The 23,729-nt window shown below is 39.1% G+C and overlaps 1 protein-coding gene across 1 annotated transcript in view; it reads right to left on the bottom strand.

Moving 5' to 3' along the window:
* The window catches only part of TBC1D22A (TBC1 domain family member 22A), a 731,641-nt gene that overhangs the window by 244,700 nt on the left and 463,212 nt on the right, over positions 1 to 23,729 (bottom strand). The window contains exon 11 of the mRNA XM_088455938.1: positions 8,802 to 8,929. Coding sequence (XP_088312064.1) covers positions 8,802 to 8,929 — 128 coding nt within the window. The remainder of the gene's footprint in view (positions 1 to 8,801; positions 8,930 to 23,729) is intronic.

Here is a 23,729-nt window from a genome sequence, read left to right as displayed (position 1 = left end):
GCAATGATGTCTCTGAGTTTTTCTAAGAGGTTCTCAGCGGTATGCCTCTTAGTGAAACCAGTTATACAAAGAGTAGCCTGCCTCTGAATCAGCTGGCATTTAGTAGATGCTGCTGCTGTGTAGGCAATACACCTACCCAGTGGGCTGTCACAGTCATGTAATCTTTAGTTTGCCCTGTCCCACTTGTCCACATATCAGTGGTCAAGTGGACAATGGGTACAACAGCATTTTGGAGGACATTAATAAGGTTTTTTTAATGACCTTGTACAGACTGTACAATAGGTAAAAAAAAATTGTAAAAGTACCTTAGGACACCCCAAAAAAATTACTCTAGTTTTGGGGATGAAAAAAACTAAAGTTGGGGGACAAACTTATAAATTAGCAAAATAGGCTATGGGGGCATCCCCAAGTATGCCCCATGTGTTTTTGTTATTGCAGGTGGTTGCGGCAGGTGTATTTTTCACGAACGTTAAATCTTCAAATTAGCCACTTTAAAATATGCTTGCACCCCTTTTCATGTACCCCAAATTTAATGGAACTAATTATTTGGCCAAAAGTTTTTTCCAAAATGCTATTCTTCACCACTTTCTTAAAAACGCTAAACAGCAGCTATTGAGACCATTTAGAGATCCCACATACCTTTAGCAGGGCTATTCAGGGGTACCCATAGTGAACACCCATGTCAGAGTATCTTTAGGGGGGAGTCAGGCTGATTTCACCAAAAATGACAGGACTTTTCGCCAATTTAGTTTTCACAGAGTCCCATTTTCACCAAATTTGGAATTGAATACGGGGATATGCGGGGACGAGCGCAATACTTTTTCGACCTTGAAACCAGCAATGGTGGCGAAAAGTCTGGCAATGGACTTTTCGCACAAATTTGAATATGCCCCTTAGTCGCAATGTGATGGTACTAGGACATGAGACTATACTTATTAATTTGATAATACCCCATATTCAAGGCCCCACCCACTTCACAAAAGATAAGTTTTGGGAATATCCCTAAGATATGCATGGCAGCAAACATGAAAGAACAAGAGTTAACAGTAGATGCATAAAATCAATAAATAAATATATATATATATATATATATATATATATATATATATATATATGTATATATATTTAATGAAAATTGTCTGTGATCAACTAAAATTAATTAAAAAAAATGTTGCCACATTTTCAGGAAGTAGCTCCAGCATTTAACTGCTGGAAATCCATGAATACTTAATTATGTAGAGGCATGGATGTAAGTCAGCCAATACTACAATATTATTTGTAACAAAGAGAAACATTTTGAAACATTTTTTCCAACATGATGCATCATCTCTGCTTAAACTGCAATTCTCAAAAGGCCTGACCGGGTTAGCTGCCATAGATTTGGTTGAGTGATCTCTAATACCACTCTCAGGAGGTGATGCTGACAAAACTGCAGTGCTATTCATATTAACCTGTTGAGACGCCATACAGCACTGTCACACAGTTATAGTTGATCAAATACTGTAATGTAATGAGCTTACCTAAATTATCTATGTAGCTAAAACACAACATAATATGCTAAGTACCAAATATTATTTATCCTTGTTATGCTATAGCGAAAACAAAAACTAAACAGTACACAATTATTTGAATGCAGTCATTTAAAAAATACTCCTACAGAAATATGACAGTGTCTACTGATAAAATAAAAGTAATTTCTAAATAGTACTGTTCTGATATCCAATATAGTATAACAAATGGAATGCACACCCTGCACTACAGTAACAATAAGCTAATCTCTGTTAGCTATCATTATATGGCGTCAGCCCACCCTTTCACTATGGAGAAAGCTCCTCCCTTCCGCCTTTGCAATGTTTTTACTATGCAAATACGAAGCAGTATGGTTGAGTCCCAACTCAGCAGTTTAGTGCTAACAGGAACTATAGCCATTACTGGGTAAGCTGCAGTCATTGGTATTTTCCATAAAGATCGTAAGCTTTTAATTGGATGTTTGTGAGCAGGGCCCTCATCTATCTTTGTCTGCCTGTTATTACCCAGTCTTGTTTTATTACTATTTTGTTCTCAATTGCAAAACACAATGGAATATCCTGGCTCTATACAGTACAAGTAATTATTAAATACTACTAACAATATTACTACTACTACTAATAGCTATAGTAGGAGCAGGGGGTGTGGCCCTCCACCCTGCACCCAGTTACACTGTACCAACTACTACTCAGTGCTGGATGGAGGCATGGCCATGCTGAGTTTGTTGGGGCATACCCAGACTATAGACACACCTCCTCCCAGCACCAGAGAGGAGAGATGGAGCTGGCTGGGATAGCAGATTGCACACTGCTAAGAAAGGAGAAGCCACTCACGGGGCTTCTTCAGGTGATTACCATCCCCGCACTGAGAAGTGCATGGCTGGGGAGGCCTGTGAAAATTTTGCTATTGGGCTCCCATAGGTCTAGTTATGCCCTGGGCAACAACTAAAATGTTTCAGAGGTGAGGAGGGGCCTAATGGGAGGGTCCAAAAGCTACACATGCCCCCTCTCTCTTCTTCCAAGCATGTGCGGTGTGTGTATTATTATCCCATTTGGACTTTCCGTACAAAAACAAAGTAAAAAAGGGCCTTTTGTTCACATGTGAAGGGGAGACTGAGGAGAGCACGTATTGGTGGGCCTTCTCCCAAATAATTTGCTATGGAGCACAATGTTTTCATGTTATCCACTTGTAGGTTTGTATACCCCAGCACTCAGCCACCATCAGCAGATAAATAAATCTAAAAATATATAATAAAAACATTAACACCCTAAAAGAGCAAAGTATCCTCCAAAATCCAATCGCTTAATTTTGCCTAGTACAGGGGAAAGCATATACTTCACATTTTAATCCTCTGCACAGACTATAAGAGCGTAGAGGGCAGCTCTCCTCCAGTTGCGGCTTTATGAGTTTATCATAGATAAAGAAGACTGACAGAAGCCTTGAGAGGGTTCAGTTATATATGATAAAAATGAAGTGGCCAATTTCACAAAAAAAAAACGTGAAGTTATTCAAAGCATTGGAATAGTTAGTTACTGCATGTGTAAGGACAGGGACATGAGCTGTAATTCCTGCTGACCTCCTATACTAGATGCAATAAACAAGAAAAACGGGTTCGGTATGATTTGCCGACAAAGAGCAATTAATAGCCCGTCACCATAATACTGATCCATTGTAAACACCGACATTTAAAATAACCGAAGGGTGTAATATACCATCACATATTATATATACATTTGATTTACCGAACAGTTTAAAATACCGATTAATGTGAAATGTCGAAATATATGATACCGACAAATTAAAATGCTTAAATGTTTGTTATCTCAAAATAATTATTATACCGTTTCTGTTGAAATAACGAAAGTATATAATACCAGAATTGGTTTAATACCGACAAGAACAATATACAGACAATTAACATACCTATTGTTTAAAACTAGACGTTCTATTAGCCGACTATATAATATACCGACAATAAAACATTTGGTGTAATAATATAGTCAGTATAGCGCCGTATGTAATACCGACATACTTAATCCCAACAGCATAAACCCGATAAGAGTCTAAATACCGCTGTGAATATTCTGTTGCATAGCTGAAGCCCGACTATGAAATTGCTATCATACACTATACTTACGGGATGTAGTCACCATACCGCCGGATGATATACCGCCGGACATAATACCAACGGCTAAAATCTGAAAGGCATCTAAATACAGACGTCTAAATCCCGACGCCTAACATGTAGCACGGACCTGGGAGATCCGTGCTACATGCATCTGTGTGATTGAAACAAAGCACGGACGGGTCAGTGAGATCCATCTGTGCTGCTGCGGTAATAAAAAAAAAATAAAACCTGTTCGGAACGAAGAGGATAGAACCTAGCATAGGAGAAGGTGAGTATGTTTTTTTTTCACAGGTACCCCTATGGATACTTTGCCGGAGAAGTGGACCGATAGCTACAGGGATAGGTTAGTATGTGTACAGTACATGTGTGTGTGTGTGTGTATGTATATTTAATAAACTTATACTGTCATGGTGTGTGTGTCCTGCATATTTTTAACCATTTCTTTACAGGTGAACTACATGTACCAGCGGCCCCTTAATGCCCCACATGCTGGTACTTGTGGTTCGCCAAGTACCAGCATGCAGAGGAGGCTTGCTGGGACCTGCAGTTCTACTTGTAAAGACAATGGTGTTCATTCTATTATTTACACGACACCACACAAACGACCTACCACCCACCGCCCAGGGCCTGGAGTGCCCTGGAGAGGGGGACACATTTATTGGGGGGGTCCCCAGCTCTCCAGGGATCATTGGCCTGCGCTGACTAGCAGTCAGGGCTGATGCTGCGGCTGGGGGGCCCAGTGAAAGGGCTTCCCTGGCTGTGGCATCAGCCCCCAGCTAGAAAGGGTCCGGTGCTGGTTCTGGGAATTCCAGAGAGACCCTATGCAATTTTTTCAAGGTAATTCCAGAACCAGGATTGGTTCCCAGAGCTGGTAGCGCAGAATACGGGGGACCCCTACATCATTTGTCCCCCATATTTTGGTAACCAGGGCTGGTTCTGACTAGCCCGGTGCTGGTTGTGCTTAAGTACGGGGGACTCCTATGTCGTTTGTCCCCTGTATTTAAGCACACCCAGCACTGGGTCACTAAAGTCCGGGGCAGGTTGCTCTTTTGGGAGGGGGGGGGAGCACATAATTTTTTAAAATTTTTAAACAGGGTTTTTTTTTTACCGCAGCAGCACAGACGGATCTCACGGACCCGTCCGTGCTCTGTGTCAATAACAAAGATGCATGAAGCACAGATCTCCCTGGTCTATGCTACATGTTCGACGTCTGGATTTAGACACCTTTCGGATTTTAGCCGTCAGTATTATGTCCGGCGGTATATCATCCGGCGGTATAGTGACTACATTCCATCAGTATATGTGTATAGGTGTTCGGGATTTTCATGTGGCGGTAATATATTTGAGTCGGTATTTTCTTTGTCGCGATTTCATTTTTCAGTATATGGGAATCAGAAGTCGGGATTGTGATGTGTCTGTATTTTACATATCGGTATTTTGATTTTCGCTGATTTGTATCAGTCGGTATACTGTCAGTTGGTATATTACATTAGTGGGTATTTTCATTAATCGGGAATTCATTGCTGTCGGTATTGTCAGTCATCAGTTAAATGGTGTCAGTATTTCAGTAATCGGTATTTTTTTAAATTTTTCGGTATTTTCATTTGTCGGTGTTTGGTCTTTGTCTGTATTGTTATTGTCGGGATACCATAACGTTCGGTATTGTTGTTGTCTGTATTTAATTCTGATCGGGATATCATCTGTCCTGTTTACAATGTCGGTATTGTGTGCAGCGGTATTAAAGCTGGCGGCATGCTAACCGAATATACCAATAAAAACATGTTTGAGTATGACAATAATATTTTTTCTTATTTAAAAGGATGAATTTTTCTCTCTCTATCTCTTTATGGAAACTGTACTTCGAAGTCCAAGACAGTGCTTCCACTGCAGGTGCATGTGCTACCCAGTAATGCCAGGTCACGCATGCACAGAAGGGATCCTGACAGGCCAGTGACGCGGTTAATCTCTGCTTACTGCTGCCGGCCAGTATCTTAGGAGAGCTGAGTATTACTAAGCAGCCATAGCAATTTTGGTTTTGTTTAATGATCAGAGATCTGAGGAACGTGTTTCTGAAATATACTGAAGAAAATAATTTTGTTAAACATTGTCAGTATGGTTTCATGAAGGACTATTTGTGTCTAACAAATATTATATGTTTTTAAGAGGAAGTTAGTTTCAAACTGGATTTTGTTAAAACAATTGAAATGAAATTTGGATTTTTAAATTAAGGTTTAATACTATTCCCCACAACAATCTGCTATATTAAAAAATAATATTCGCTCTAGAAAGTAGTACATACCTGGGCAGAGAACTGGTTAAAAGGTATATATTAAGGGTATTTGTTATTGTTTCATATTGGCTCATGTCATATTTTATTATTTGATCTTATTAATAGCTATGAACTTGGTTTTATTTATTTTTAACATTTAATTATATAGCGCACACATATTACGCAGCTCTTTATAGAGAATAATTGCCCAATCACATCAGTCTCTGCCCCAGTGGAGCTTACAATTTATATTCCCTACCACATGTACAAACACATACCGTACACACTAGGGTTCATTTTTGTCATGAACCAATAAACCTACCAGCATATGTTTTGAGTGTGGGAGGAAACCGGAGTACCTGGAGGAAACCCACACAAACACGGAGGGAAAGTAAAGTGTACAAAATGTATAAAAGTTTAAACAATAATGCAAACTGGGCCATGGCATTGCAGATGAAATGTAAAGGTGCGTACACACACAACGATTTTTTGAACGATTTAACTATAACGACGTCGTTATCGTTCAAAAAATCGTTCAGTGTAAAATGATAAACGATGAACGATTATCTTTCATGCGCGTTCACGTTTGTCGATTGTAGTTTGTAGTTCAGTTAGACTGGCCAACTGAACGATTTTCAATAAGAGTTGCAACATTTTTCCTTCAACACACAGAAAATCGTTTATTAAGTAAAGCAAAACCAACTACTTTGTAAAACGATTTTCGGTCACTTTTTCAAGGAAAAAACTGAATGAAAATCGTTCAACAAAAATGGCTCATTACTTACATCGTTGTGTTTGTACGCACCTTAAGATCAATAAATGTAGGTTTATGCACCTACATACACCTTAATAATAGACAATTGGAGAAAGGAGAAAAGGACTTTGGAATACTAGGAGAAAGAAGTAGAAAGGAGGATGTCTAGCAGCACACATTGACCATTGTTTTGCTTTTCTCTGGTTCAAGAAAATTAGAATTTAAAATAATGTTATTATGGCTTTACGAAAACATAAGGAAAACCTTTGGGGAGAAGATAAAAAAGAAAGAAAGCAGTCACACCTTAATCAAGACAGTTTAGGCTTAAAGCTATGCAGCAAATCCAGGCAAGATTGTGCCTTTAATCAAGGGCCATTTGCAAATGATGTCAGATGTGTAGTATCAGAAGGTGAAGAAAGAACCTGCAGTTCACCTGTGTACATTTAAGTACATGTATTAACTTAATGTAAACAAAAAAAATAAAACAAAAAAATTTTATATATATATATATATATATATATAAAACAATAATGCTGCAAGAGTCACAAATGTCCAAATGTTTCTGTGCACCTAATATAGCTATATATTTATTTCTCATTTATATCGAGTTCATTTAGTAAAAAAAAAATATTAAGATGTTAACATTGAACATGAATGAAGTGTTAGCACCACACTTCATTTAAGGCAGCTGAATTTAATTATACATCTTTAGCACAGTGTTCTAATGGGATAAGAACAAGGTAAAAAATCTGATTCTACAGGCACTTCAGGTACTATGCCATCACTGGACCTGAACCTCTGTATAAATAAATAAATTAACATAGTGTATGTCTGCACAGTAAATCAGTCAACTGTCAATCAAACTGTGTCTGTTTAGTTAGAGAAGCACCTCCCGAAAATGGTGACCTGCCGCAGAGACTAGAGAGTACATAGTGCACATATATAGCTTGGCTACATTGTTACACGTATAATAAGTTCAGAAATGCACAGCCTTCGGTAAATATTAATGTCAAATACTGGCTTTACTTGCTCTTAAACATATCATAAATGTATAGGAAGGTTGCAACAATGAAACAGAAATACATGTAATACAAAGCTAAGTCATGTATGTTATATTTCCCTAAAATGTCAGGGTATAGGTCAAGTGCATTCCATCATTTTACAATAGCATTACAGTATATCTGCTGGATAAAAAGCTATAAGCAGCGATTGACCAAAAGTCTACATGCAAATTGCAGGTGTGACATCCTCTAGCAACATTCAGTGGATGTCTATGGGAACATATCTGCAACAATGTTCTACTGGGATTTTTAGTAATATAACCACTGCAGTTAAAGTCAATTAACGTGACTCTATCCTACATCAGAAAAATATGTAAAATAATTGCTCACAATCTTCCTCTTGCAATATGAAGAGTACACTATGAACTTGGCTTCAAACAGACAGAACATAAAAAAAAAGAAATAAAATCTGAAATTCAATTAAAGACACACCAAGTAGGACTGGTTTATGAATCATATACAGAACTATTAAAAGACAATTATTTACACAAATGTAATAATTAAACAAAAAAAAATGTATATATATATATATATATATATATATATATATATATATCTAATATGGGTAAAGAACTATAAAAAGTAAACACAGAGGTTTGTCATGGTTTACATATTCTTCCTGTAGCAACAAGGGGAAAATCAATCTTTCTTCTTTCACTTGCAAGAATGATTTCTGAAACATTGTTGTAACCCTCACTTGTATATACTTTTATTAGAATAAAAAGGATGGAATTTCAGCAAAGTGCAAGAGATTAATAAAAAATCTGGAACAAATGACTACAATGTCATACTTATACAGAATATGATCCTTTCACTTCAAGGTTTCTTTTCTACAGGATACTGTAGAGAAATGATTAGCAAGTTGATGTCTGTGACTCAAGATGTGCATTTATAGGGTATAATTGTGTATGATATATTTACATATACATTATACTTTGAGCGGATTATGAATTTCACCGACTTCACTTCAAGTGTGCAGCAACAATATTATGGGAAATTGTAGAGCAGATGTATATGCACCTGAAAGTACATGCAAGAGGGTAACCTGCTGTGTGGACTCACCTGGTATGTATCCCACAGCCTGATAGTGCACCGCAGGGGAACCTCTCTCATCAATAGATTATTCATCCAACGGAAAGCAAATTGCAGGTATTCAACCTCATAATGATGTAAATGCCTGTGCACTTGTTCTAAAAGCAAGAATAAAACCATTTGTTACATCTCATGATGCTTTACATTAATAAACTAATAAAATAACACAAAAACAAATAGGCAATTTATTTGAAATGTATGCAAATCTTTACATATATTAATCTTATTAAGAAAATAATCAAATAAAGACAATAAATTACCTACATTTGGTTTTGCGGTGATAATATTGTTCTATAACAATAGAGACAACTAGAAGCATCTAAAGTTTATTAAGAACTATTTTTAGTAACTCAATTTTAAAATAGCTTGTTTGTTAAACTGAAAATTATTCATTCTACACCATATAACCAAGGAGACACTTAATTTAACAGTTGTCAACCACAGCCATATTTACCTTACAACAGTGGCGGATTGGCTATAGGGGGTCACTGGGAAATTTCCCCGTGGCCCACTGGCCTGATGGGGCCACCTGTCGGCCGGGTAACTTTTTTTCAAAAATTTACTTTATAAAAATAAAATAAAAAAACTAGTATCAGGTGGAGAGGGAGGGGTGCAGTAAGCTTTTTGAGCTTAAAATTTGGAAGCTACCACACTGCAGAGAGAAGATACAAAAACAATTTAACTTTAGAAAATATGCACTATTGCGGAACTGTCATGATATTTATTGCTTTTATTTGACAAGCCACTGATCTATTTTTTTTAAGCTAAGAGAATTTTGTCCTGTTCATCTAAAAGGCTGATACTGTATATTCAGTATTATGGACCACTTGTCCAGGCTGCTCATTCCTCTCATTATTACGGAGCTTGATAAATGCAGCTTATACTATAGTCTCATAGCTAGTTCCACAGTGTGGGCGGCCAGTCTGGGAATCATATGCCAGAACATTATCCTCCCTGGCTGCCCTGGGAATAATGTATTTAACTGACAACTGATTAATGCCTGAATTGTTGCTGTGCATTCCTACAACTCTTGTTGTTATAGTTAGTGTGACAGCGATACCATCATCTATAAGTCATTTTCCCAACAGAGATTTATGTGGAGATAAGAAGTACATTTCTTATTGTTATATGATGGTTTGATTCTATCCTCGTTACTAAAGTAGATCATACCCCAGTTGCTTATTCACATACCATTTATTTTCAATGTGCTTCTGTTCTAATAGCTCTCATTTTACTGTTGCTATAGACACCTTATGGAGGTTAAATATCTTTTAACATAATTTCATAAGATAAATATATAATCTTTTATAGTTATACTATGATGAATAACATGTATTAATGTTTTAAACTCACATTCAGTTTAATGGTTATTATGCTAAATAGATAGTATCAAACACTGCAATATTTTGGTATGTGTTTCCCTGAATTTTGTTCTGTGCCATGGCTTTCTATCTGAAACACTGTAGAACCTCCCTTAACATTGATGTAGTTTCAGATTGTCTTTTATACTGTAGTGTGGGGACAGTAGTGATATTGCTGTACAATGTGGTGGTGTTTTAGCCGGTTACTATGGAGATACTGAGGGGTAAAGCTGTACTTTGTCAAATGTATTGCTGATTGCTGTAATATGGAGGGCAGGGAGAATTCCTGAATGCTGTTATGTCTACTATGGGGCGACTTACTTCTTGATGTTATGTGAGTGGTATTGCTGATAGTTGCAGTGTGGGGGGTATTGATCTAGTGGGTGATTGCAGAGGGGGGTATTTATTGATTTCTTAAAAGTGATGGTTTCTGATTTAATGTTGCAGTTGGTTAAGAGCTTAGAATATTTTTATTTGCTTGACTTTCCACTACATGAATAGTATATACCCCTTTTCTAAAAAGGGCCCAAACATCTACAGTACCATGAGGCATGCACAGTGTGACTCAGACGCATGCGCAGTGGCAAACAATCGCTCCATTTGCGAAAACATCGGCATTGCATGCAACTCTGAATCAGGCCCTAAGACCTTTAATACATGCCAGGTGAGCCAGCAGTAACTTCATCAGTTTGCTGGTCTGGTAATTGTTAAGGAATAATGATAAAAAATATCTTCTTCTTGAAGCCTTTACCCCCATGATACAAATATTGAATGCACATCTTTCCTGGGTGCTACAGTCAGGTCCATAAATATTGGGACATTGACAGAATTTTCATATTTTGCCCTCTATTCACCACCACAATGGCTTTGAAATGAAACAAACAAGACGTGCTTTAACTGCTGACTTTCAGATTTAAATTGAGGGTAATTATATCCAAATCAGGTGAACGGTGTAGGAATTACAACGGTTTCTATATGTGCCTCCCACTTTTTAAGGAGCCAAAAGTAATGGGACAAACTAAACAATCCTAAATCTAACTTTCACTTTTTAATACTTGTTGCAAATCCTTTGCAGGCAATTACAGCCTGAAGTCTGGAATGCAGAGACATTGCATAACATTCCACTTTTTAGCCTTAAAAAAACTCTTTGGTTGCTTTTGCTAATTAAATCTGAAAGTCTGCAGTTAAAGCACATCTTGTCTGTTTCATTTAAAAGCCATTGTGGTGGTGAATAGAGGCCAAAATATGAAAATTCTGTCAATGTCCCAATATTTATGGACCTGACTGTATATCATATGCTGATGAACATGACATAAAATAAACTAATTGGAATTATGGCATACCTCCCATTATTGGGGAGCACATAGTTGGGAATTTTCTGTGCGCACTAAAGGCACAAATCTGAAAAATGAGTATGGCCGTATAACACATAGTCTGTTGTGCACATTTGGGGGTGTCACTGCGCATCATGCCTTTGTTCTACTTTGGTGCCTTTCCACATATGTAACAAGCCCTTAAGTGACATTAGTAAACTAACTGAAGCACGAATGTATACAGAATCAATCCCCCATAATGTAGGGTCTTCACTAATGTGGGTGACTTTCAGCTGTCTGGGCTTTTACGCAGGCTACATTAACAGTTGCTGCATACCTGTGGCTATGGTAAAATGTTACTCCAAGGCTGGGAGCGCTGTAAATTAGCCTGGTCTTCATCCGGCTACCACAAATGCGCAGGAAGCCAAAGTCCAAAAGACAATGCCAAGTTTGAATTTACTACACAACCACACCGGCTCCCGAAGGAAGCAGGCTGGTGTACCCCAGGTAGTTAGCCCAATATGTTGCCAGGATCTCCAAAGTAAAACCTGCACTACTGAAACAATAAACCACTACCTCTGCTATCTATTACTAGAAACACAAAAAGACAAAGGGGAAGAGGAAGGAAAGCACTATATACCATCAGATACATTTTTATCTATTATCTCACTACCTGAACATAGAAAGGAACCACATATTGTAACAATTATCATAGGCAAACGCAGAGGTGGGTTTCCGTCTGCCTGGAAACCCCCCTCCCCAGCCCACACCATGATCACAATAGAAATAGTAATATAATAGAATGTCTCTAATGCTGCATGTTCTTCTCAGTATCACAAATGAAAAAATTAGCACCACCTGTGGATCTTTTAACATGTATTAGCCAGTAATAAATAACCTGTGCACCAACTAGAAGATCTGGAAAATATGCACTGTTAAAGATGCACTGCTAAAGAGCCCAATATGTATATATATGTCCAGGGCAGTGCTAGGTTATTCTGCTGCTCCTCCAGGCTCCCGGACTTGCTCCAATAGTCTGGAATGGTGCTCACATCTAAAATAAATACATTCAGCTGAGGCAGGATGGCCATACTGCCACATCTAATGGCTTACTGTGATCACTGGTCCTGTATATGCTGGAATTATTACACACAATACACTTTGTATGACGCTTATTAAAGTTGGTTAAGTACTAATTCTGCCCTCTTCATTGACAGGCCACACTTGCTCTAAAATTAAGCATTTGGAACCCCCCCTTTGGAAATCCTGCGTTTGCCACTGGTTATCATAGATCATTGAAGAGGGGGAGACATTTTTTTAGACAGGGTAGGCCTATGACATGGCAGACCTGATGAAATCTGTACGTGGTGCATTCCTATACTGCCTTAATGGCAGCCCGGATGAAATCCGATCATTGGTATTAACCATAATTATTTCAACTGCAAGATTCAATAAGCACTGCAAGAGTTTGAGGTTCACTAGTACTTAAACAATTATGAATAATTGTCTATTAAACTATGAGCATTACTAATAAGTTATACTGATCAAAAATGAAATGGTAAGTGTTAAGCGAAATAATTCTTCCTTCTTGTAAGTAATTGTGAGCAGATGCACTTTTGCAGATAAAAGTAATTTGGTTAGCAATAATTCTAAATTTAAAATTTCCAATTCACTAGAAATAAGCATTTGCACAAAATGAATGAACAGGCGAATTTAATTATGTTCATCTATCAAGCAAAACATATTTTTTATAAAATACTTATGCAGCAGTTTATGATAATAACATTATACAAGAATGAAAGGAAATTATAGCTCTAATATCAATCTATACAAGGCCTAAGCAAGCACTGTTATACAGATTTCTCAGCACTTTTAACATTTGCAGCCATATTTTCCCACTCTTACATGTCATCATCCTCCCTTGGGGATAAATGATCCCTACCAAATCTGTTAAGAAAACAAATGACAACTGTACTTCAAACTGGGCAAATATATAAACATGACTCCTATTGGTTTTTGTGCGTTCATGTGTTATATTTGCTAAGATGCTTAGCTAAGCTATGTAACAGTGAAAATGTCTCCCCTCCCAGGGGACTAAATGAATGCAAAACATTTAAATCACAGAATTGTATATACAATATAGAGTCTGTATTTTAGCAACACAAAGGTTAAGAGTGTTCCCAAAGTAAAACCTTGTGCCTCCATTTACCTGAAGTTGGGGGTCTACTCGCACCACAGCTAAAGACGCTCAAGGTTTGAATTATCTGCATCCTGCTTAATAGAGCTCAACTAAGGGAAACTCCACACCAGTAGCTGTTTTCAACTGAAATTTACTCCTTGTGAACTGCACTCATGTTTTGCCTCTTCATTGAGGTCATGATTCAGAGGTGCAGACAAACCACCTGCCAATGCTGTTGTTCACTTAGTTGAGCGATTATTTGCTACTGCACATGGGCAGACTATTCTAAACACCCCTACGGAGCATGTGTTACCCTGAGTATACACACAAAAAAGCTGCTGCGTACGCAAGAGAAACTATCAGAAACCGAGAGGCAAAACAATAGACGTTCCTGGGAGGTGGCCTATAGTGAACAAAAAAATCCATTGTGTGGGCATTTTAAGGGAGTGTCATGGGTGTGTCAGTGAAGACGGCTGCATTCTCAGACGCAGAGCTGCAGCCACTGAGGTCATGTTCAGATGTCCTTGTGCAATTATTGATGATGAACATGATGGTGCATAAATGGTGGATTGTCCAGAACCGCCGGTGTGAACAGGAAATGAAAGTCGGTGTCTCAGGGCTTGCGAATTCCGGCACACACTAGTACACAGGGAGAAGGCTGAAACCAGCATTTACATATTATACCTCCCTCGAATACTGCAAAATACGCTGCCACAACTGTGTGGATTGCTGAATCAAGCCCTGAGTGTGTAAGTGACATTGTATTGTATACAACAACAAGGTGGAAGAAAGTCTTGGGCGCTTCAAAACTATGCTGCAGCCTTTTCAATAAAGATCTTTCCCCAAAGATCCAAAGAAATATCCGTTATGCAAAATTTATTGAAAAAATTGGCGCTGCTAGTTATAGTGTGTTTAGAACAAATAGAAAAAATACATTGTATTGTATGACTGTTGCCCGATGATTCAGTAGCTAGTTTTAGGGAAGGACTCCAAAACCTTAGATAAAGAGCTGATTCCTGAGCCAGGACTACTTTTTAAAACAATGAATGATTCTTCGCCCAGTTGCGAGAGCTTTGGTCATATGAATGTCAGGCATAGGGGTACATTTACTAAAGTGAGAGTTTTTATAAGTGGAGATGTTGCCCATAGCAACCAATCAGATTCTACTTAACATTTAACTAACACCTTCTAGAAGATAATAGCTAGAATCTGATTGGTTGCTATGAGCAACATCTCCATTTCTAAAAACTCTCACTTTAGTAAATTTACCCCATAGTGTCCTTGTCATGTGATTATCAGCTGTGTCTGGGAGTCCTGTCCTGTTCAGATAAAGGCTAATTCAGCACCCCTGTGTGTACACCATATGAAGGTACATATGTGCTGCATATTCTTTCTACCACCTTAGGCTCTCTGGCTGCAGTGGAACTAAGTTAGGGGTACTGGCTAAAAGGCCATGTTTGGATCTGTACTTAGTTCCAGACAGATGCAAATCCTAAACTTGATTGTCTTGGGATATGAAACTTAGCACTATGATTCCTTACCTGTGTTCTACGCACTTAAGACAAAGGAAGGATGTTGTTTTTGCATATATTACATTGATGAACTCTAGTTGTGCTAAAGTAAATTATACCAAGATACTGTAACTGAAATGAATATAGGCTTACTGGAAGTTAAACATAACTTACTCTAGAACATTGATGGCAGGTACCACATCACATGTGCAGCACTCCGATCTTCAAAAGGGTCTCACACATTAGTCTTAATCTCATGAATTGAAAGTCAGTCCAAAAATGACTATTGCATTAACAATTTACCCATTCTAAAATGCCCATACATACTAGGCTTCCCCACTTACCACTAAAGGCCCCCACAAACGCTAAAACTGATCTGACATAAAAATTTTCCACATTCCACATTCTCCAAAATTCCCAATCAGACCTCTACGTATGCACCCCAAATGGCACATACATTCCACCCATACCTTCCCATATGCTAGGGAGATTTCCTCAACTCCCCCCCCCCCCCCTTGAAGATCTCCCTACATATCCATACTCACTAGGTAAACTAATAACCTTTAGTAGATAATACTTAAAAGATTGGTACACAAGCTAAACAACTGTCTGCCCATGATCCCAGCACCGATGGGACAACATATAGGGCGGTCCATACGCACTTGGCAGTCCAATGACCTACCGACCACCTGATATGCCCCCTGCATAGCGCTGCATGGGATCGTCAGCCACATCGCCTGATCTTACTGTATTATTATTATTATTACCAGTTATTTATATAGCGCACACATATTCCGCAGTGCTTTACAGAGAATATTTGGCCATTCGCATCAGTCCCTGCCCCAGTGGAGCTTACAAACAAAGGGCCTGATTCAGAGCCGTTCGCTATTTGCGGTCGTTCGTTCAAAAACAAGGGGTGGCTATTCAAATGATCCGTTCGCAAATTGCAGTCTGTTCACACCTCTAAGTCTGAACGAGCGAGCAAAACATACGCTCGTTTATTTGTTAAAAACGCCTCCTGGCCGCTCGCACCATACGTCAAGTCCGCTATTTATTAGATTAATCGAGTACATCGTACAACGTATGAACTGCTCGCTATTCTTGTGGTTGGTTTTTTCAACTGCTATTTTGCGAGCAGTTCTGAGTTAAAAAAAACCAAGTGACGTGGTCAATGACGCTGCTGTATTAATTATGCACTCCCTTAAAACGCCCGTTTTGACCTTTAAGCACGCCTGCGTTCGAATTCCACTCCCCCGTTTACAAGCACCTTCCCCTGTTACCACCCACATACGCCTCATTCTGTCACTCAAAAGAGCAGGCACTCGCTATATAGCGTACAAACGATTTTCGGCCGCACTGACTGGTTCGCGCAGGCGTACTAAAAACCGTATGCATGCGCAGATGTGCGAACATCGCTCGGAACGAGCGTATGGCCGCTACCGAGCGGCTCTGAATGAGGGCCAATATTCCCTATCACGTGCTCACACACACACACATACATACACACTAGGGTTCATTTGTGTTGGGAGCCAATTAACCTACCAGTATATTTTTGGAGTGTGGGAAGAAACCAGAGTACCTGGAGGAAACCCAAGCAAGCACAGGGAGAATATACAAACTCTGCACAGGTAGGACCGTGGTGGGAATCGAACCGATGATGTCAGTGCTGTGAGGCAGTAATGCTAACCACTACACCATCTGTGCTGCCCACACATACTGTACTGTATGTATAAAAATCAGGCGATGAGGCTGACAACCCCACAGGAGCACGCACTACACAATGTACTGCATACTCACTACACATTTTTAACGAATGGTTGTTCCGATGTGTCGGAATCAAACAAATCATAAAATATATTGTGTAGTGTGTAGGGGCCTTTACCTTTAATCTGGAACATACAAACCACAGAAGAAAGAGGGAGAACGTATACAGTAGTAAAGAACGCACTACACTCCCTTCTCCTCTAGTTGGTTGTGAGTGACCCGCTACCCCCTAAACCTCCACAGCCCCCCCACCACCGCACACCCCTCTCAGCAGTCCAGGGATGGTCACATAATACGGAAGATGACTGCTCTCTTCCAGTAACTTTTTGCTTTATATGAAATCAAAGGAAATATGTCAGAGCAGGGCAAATAAATACCAGACAGCTTGTTGCTCAACACTGCTCAAGAATATACCAGCAAAAAACAATAATATACTTCCTTTATTCCACCTCCATATCTGTTGCCCTATGCAATTTTAGGACACAAGATTTCTAGAGGTGAAAACATGTTCCAAAAGTAAAGAAAAGTTCACAGTTGTAGGTGGCTTTATCAGATTCACACACATTATTTAGGACACATATAAGTAAAAGTAGGCAAAGCACACGTATGTGCAGGAGAAAATTACTATGCAAATAAACCGTTCCATATTTTAAATTACTGAATGATTATCAAAGCATTATATTTTGTAATACTACACATTATACTGTATACAAGTGTAACTTTGACCAAATAGCAGCAAATACTAACTTTATTTTTTAAGCACTTAAATGGTTTCTTCAGAAGGGTAAACTATATTGCAATTCCTTCTATTCATCTTTTAAGGAATGCAAGTTTCTTATGAGTTACATATAGATATGCATTTTCAATGCACTCCGCAGCCTACTCCATATCTTCCTACATTTCAATGGGGAAAAAATTAATTGTCTTGATTTACGACTTGCACTTAATTATTTGCAAGCTATACCCTCCAATATGACTTTCTTTGTAAAATAAATACTGGTGTCAAAGCAAGTAGAAGTCTCTTAGGTACTCTTAAATGTTAATTATGTCTCCTTCTCAAAACCTCTCTCTTAGTTAGTGTATTCCAAAGTACTGTACTTGAATCACTCTTACACTGAGTGTGACAAATCATTCTTGCTTTGTCATCAGCAGTATGTCCTTCATGAAGCAAGATAACTAAAGTTCATAGTACAGTTCAAAATATCTGCAGAGTACACACCACTAATTTACTTTACTAATTTACTTAACAAGGCACATGTTTTCCAGATACGAGGGCAGAATTATTATTGGGAGAAAATAATTGCCAGCAAAACTAAGTGTCTTGCACTTTACCCTATATACAGTATAAGAAAACCATATTTTTTAAACAAAGCATTTGTTAATACAATACATACCAAAACGTTGGTACTGTATGTAATTGGTATGTGATTTTTTTGGACAATGAATGTTTTAGAAAAGTATACTTTACAATTAGTCTGGAGAGCGCCATTATTCCTATAGGAATTAATTTGGTAATTTTGGGCGCTCCACAATTTTGGAATTAGGCCTTAGAGAGCACTGCAGTAGATGCCCCTACTTCAAATGTGAGTGCTGGATCTTTTTCTCTATCTATATATATATCTGTGCTTCAATAAATAATGTAACAAGATCTCTCTTATTGCGTACATTTATTCAACTCGTATGTATAATCAATAGTATGGCCTTGGTGCAGATTATTTTTCCACATAGTACATATACTTTTAGTGTTCCTTCTAGCTCCGGCGGGAGGCAGGGCGCCGGAGCTAGAGAGGGCATGCCCACGCGCGCGCCGAAGGCCCGCGCGCGTCCGAGAAGGGGGCGCGGTCATCGGAAAAGGGGGCGTGTCTATAAGACGCGTCCCCTTTTCGTCACTCTTGGGGGCGTGCCCGGCACTTACGGACACGCCGGGCAGCCCCCAAGCCCTGCAGACAGGGAGAATAGATGCCGGGCGCATGCGCCCGGCGTCTATTCTCCGGCGGTGACCGGGTCACCGCATGTTTCTCCACCCGCGGGACACTGCATCCCGCGGGTGAGAACGGCTCCCGCAGGCTGTGAAGGCAGAACGCTATACTTTTCTAAGCATTTGATCTAATGCTACACCAAAGCATCTATCCAGGTATATAAGAAATCAGTGCTAAACGCCTGAAGCCAGGACATGGTGGCTTCCTGAATTTCACCGTCGGTTGTGAATCGCCTTCCATCCAGGTGCTTCTTCAATGGTCCAAAGAGATGGAAATCACTTGGTGCCAGTTAAGGGCTGTAGTGAGGATGGTCCAGTACCTCCAAATATTATCGCTGTAGCAACTCACACAAGCAGCTGTCTGAGTGAGGCTTGGTGTTATTTTGCAGCAATGCGACGCCTGTGTGCTACTGCACAAGGTCGTTTTCAACTAAGTGCCATCCGCAACTGACCCACTGTGTCACAGTAGCGGAAGCATTCACAGTATCTCCCTTAGTGAGGAAATTAACAAGAAGCACACTCTTATGTTCCCAAAACATGGTCGCCATGACCTTCTTTGCCGATGGAGTTGTTTTGAATTTCTTTGAAAGTGTGGACAATGCATGTTTCCATGTCATGGATGCTTGATTCATCTCTGGTATCCCATGATGCACTCACATTTCATCACCTTTAACAATATGCTGCAGGAACTGCACTCCCTCCTTATGGCACCTTGTCAATGGCATGAGAGACAACCCCAGCCTATTGGTTTTGTGAACTTCTGTGAGTTGCTTTGGTACCCAGTGTGAATACTTTTTTCCTGTACCCAAGTTGCTCATAAACAACGTTGTGCAAAGTACCTACTAAGATGTTCAGTTCATCAGCAATATCAATAACTCAAATGTGTCTGTCCTCCTGAATCAGACCTTCACAGCACTAATTGTCATCTGTGGGATGTGTTTGGCCAGCTGGATCGCTGGTCATCTTGAACATCTGTCCTGCTCAAAAAGGCAGTGCTCAAAAATCAAACCTGCTTCTGTGACATAACATTATCACCGTACATCTCCACAAGTTGGTGATGAATTTCAGCTGTTGATGTGACCTTAAGACACAGAAATCTTATCACACTATGCATCCCAATGTTTGACCATGTTTCTGCCAGCTTACAAATGATGTTGGGAGAGTATGACCGATATGAGGTGCAGTCTAATGGCCATGAGCGGAAGCAGTGGTCAACCTGCTCTGGCCTGGTGGGAAATTAGAGTGAAATAAATGGAGAACATTACACACATGAGAGGTCTTGTTACCTTACTTATTAAAACACCCTGATATTTTCCATTTTATGTCTGGAACAGACAGTCCAAATCATGGCTTTTAAACTACACATACAAGTCACAAAGGCAGATCACACTTGTACAGATACACTCAAATGCACTGTGTCACGAACTACAGAGAAATAAAGGAAATATATACTCGCCTTCCAACGTGGACCACAACAGAATGTTGTTCTCTCAGTCAAAAACAAAACTTAATATAATGCTTTAACAATATGTGGAGATAAAAATATTTTTCACATATACAAACCGTACACCCACACAAGAATGGGTACACATAAACACACAAGCATAATATTTTCTCAAAGTAAATGCAAGGTGAAGGTGGATTACTGATGGTGTTGCAGCCCGTGGCACTGGGATGATGTGCAGGGCACCACCGTCACTGTTAGCCGCATCTTCTGAACTTTTTAAATGTGTTCATTCACCATAAAATACCTGGGACTTTTATACCGGAAGTCAAAGCTTTCAGGTGACTTTCTTATAAGTATTTTAGAACCCAACCTTTGGATTTTAAATAGAGCTGAGATTTTGCCTGGATTTTTAAATCAATTGGGGGTTGTGCATATTTTCTCCTCCCCCAGATCATGTGACTTGATTGTAATTGAGGTCTATTGGATAAAAGGGAAGTCAGGCTCAGTAGCTGTCACACTGCCCTGAGGAAGAGACCTACGTCTCGAAACGAATTGGTGTGACAGAGACCTTCATATATATATATATTGGTGCAGTTATCCAGCATATCCAGTGGAGTTGGGTCCATACTGAGGTGTCTGGAAACCTCCAGCATTCTCACAACAGGCCTATTTTTTATGGATCTCTGGTAAATCTCCACCTTGCATCTACTTTGAGAAAATATTATATTTGTGTGTTTATACAGTCAGGTCCATAAATATTGGGACATTGACAGAATTTTCATATTTTGGCCTCTATTCACCACCACAATGGCTTTGAAATGAAACAAACAAGATGTGATTTAACTGCAGACTTTCAGATTTAATTTGAGGGTAATTACATCCAAATCGGGTGAACGGTGTAGGAATTACAACGGTTTCTATATGTGCCTCCCACTTTTTAAGGGGCCAAAAGTAATGGGACAAACTACACAATCCTAAATCTAACTTTCACTTTTAATACTTTGTTGCAAATCCTTTGCAGACAATTACAGCCTGAAGTCTGAAACGCATAGACATCACCAGACGCTGGGTTTCATCCCTGGTGATGCTCTGCCAGGCCTCTACTGCAAATGTCTTCATTTCATGCTTATTCTTATGGCATTTTCCCTTCAGTTTTGTCTTCATCAAGCGAAATGCATGCTCAATTGGATTCAGGTCAGGGGATTGACTTGGCCATTGCATAACATTCCACTTTGGTTGCTTATGCAGTATGCTTCGGGACATTGTCCATCTGCACTGTGAAGCGCCGTCCAATGAGTTCTGAAGTATTTGACTGAATATGAGCATATAATATTGCCCGAAACACTTCAGAATTCATTCTGCTGCTTTTGTCAGCAGTCACATCATCAATAAATACAAGGGAACCAGTTCCATTGGCAGCCATACATGCCCACGCCATGACACTACCACCACCATGCTTCACTGATGAGGTGGTATGTTTTGGATCATGAGCAGTTCCTTTCCTTCTCTTCTCTTCCCATCACTCTGGTACAAGTTGATCTTTGTCTCATCTGTCCATAGGATATTGTTCCAGAACTGTAATGGCTTTTTTAGATGTTGTTTGGCAAACTCTAATCTGGTCTTCCTGTTTTTGTGGCTCACCAATGGTTTGCATCTTGTGGTGAACCCTCTATAGTCACTCTTGTGAAGTCTTCTCTTGATTGTTGACTTTGACACATATACATCTACCTTCTGGAGAGTGTTCTTGATTTGGCCAACTGTTGTGAAGGGGTTTTTCTTCACCAGGGAAATAATTCTTTTGTCATCCACCACAGTTGTTTTCCGTCATCTTCTGGGTCTTTTGGTGTTGCTGAGCTCTCCGGCGCATTCTTTCTTTTTAAGAATGTTCCAAACAGTTGATTTGGCCACACCTAATGTTTTTGCTATCTCTCTGATGGGTTTGTTTTGATTTTTCAGCCTAATGATGGCTTGCTTCACTGATAGTGACAGCTCTTTGCATCTCATATTGAGAGTTGATAGCAACTGATTCCAAATGCAAATGTCACACTTAGAATCAGCTCCAGACCTTTTACCTGCTTAATTGATAATGAAATAACGAGGGAATAGCTCACACCTGTCCATGAAATAGCTTTTGAGTTGATAGTCCCATTACTTTTGGTCCCTTAAAAAGTGGGAGGCACATATTGAAACTGCTGTAATTCCTACACCGTTCACCCGATTTGGATGTAATTACCCTCAAATTAAATCTGAAAGTCTGCAGTTAAAGCACATCTTGTTTATTTCATTTCAAAACCATTGTGGTGGTAAATAGAGGCAAAAATCTGAAAATTCTTTCAATGTCTCAATATTTATGGACCTGACTGTATGTACCCATTCTTGTGTGGGTGTACTGTTTTGTATATGTGAAAACAATAAATTGTGTGTGACCTATTGCACTATGTTCTCCATATTATTCTCTCCACATATAGTTTGAGCATTATCTTACATTTTATTTTGACGTTGAAAGGAGAGTATATATTTCCTTTATTTCTCTGTAGTTAGTGACACAGCACATTTGAATGTATTTATACTTGTTATATTCACAGTTTGTTTATGGTTATAAGCGTGTAACCCCTAGATCATTTGAGTGCTGCAGGTGTCTTAAACAGTGAAGAGTTTTCTCCAGACCTATACTTATCTCAAAATCACACTTGCACATCTACAGACCTGGGACCAACAAAATGATACTACTAACTGGGCAAATACTTAGGATGACTATCACCCTTTCATGTAGCCCATTGCAACATGTGAGTTTTGTTATAGGGATGCTTGATATCTATGTTTCAACTTAAATTTAACATCTTCTATACAGAAATATGAGAATGATTTTTGGCATGATTAAGGATATATTGCTTGTACACCAGCCTTCTACTTGGCTAGAATACATTATACATTTAATGATTTTTATTCTGCTAATCATTTGGTCAAATATTCTAACACACCTTGATTATGGGAGGAGGCATAAGTGAGGTAACTTTAATCTCAATAAATTACATAAATCATAGGCTTGAAAGGGAAAAAAGTAAGACATTTTAAATTGGATCCACATGAAGGGATTGTCCAAATAGTTGTGTTAGACCCAGACAGAGCCTGTTCTGTCTATGGTGTCTTACCCAAAACACACGAGCCATACATGAATGAGCTTTAATATTGGGGAAAATGTTTTATTTCATCATTTGAGCAGCACAATTGGCATAATGGTTAGCATTACTGCCTCGCATCATTGGAGTCATGAGATCAATTCCTGGTCATGGTTAGTCTGCTGCATGGAGTTTCCTCTGGGTGCCCTTGTTTATTCCCAAACTC

This window comes from Taudactylus pleione, unplaced genomic scaffold, assembly GCF_031769625.1.
Source record: "Taudactylus pleione unplaced genomic scaffold, aTauple2 ptg000041l, whole genome shotgun sequence".
Classification (NCBI taxonomy): Eukaryota; Metazoa; Chordata; class Amphibia; order Anura; family Myobatrachidae; genus Taudactylus; species Taudactylus pleione.
Note: the sequence above shows the minus strand (reverse complement) of the source record. Positions and strands in the feature narration are given on the sequence as shown.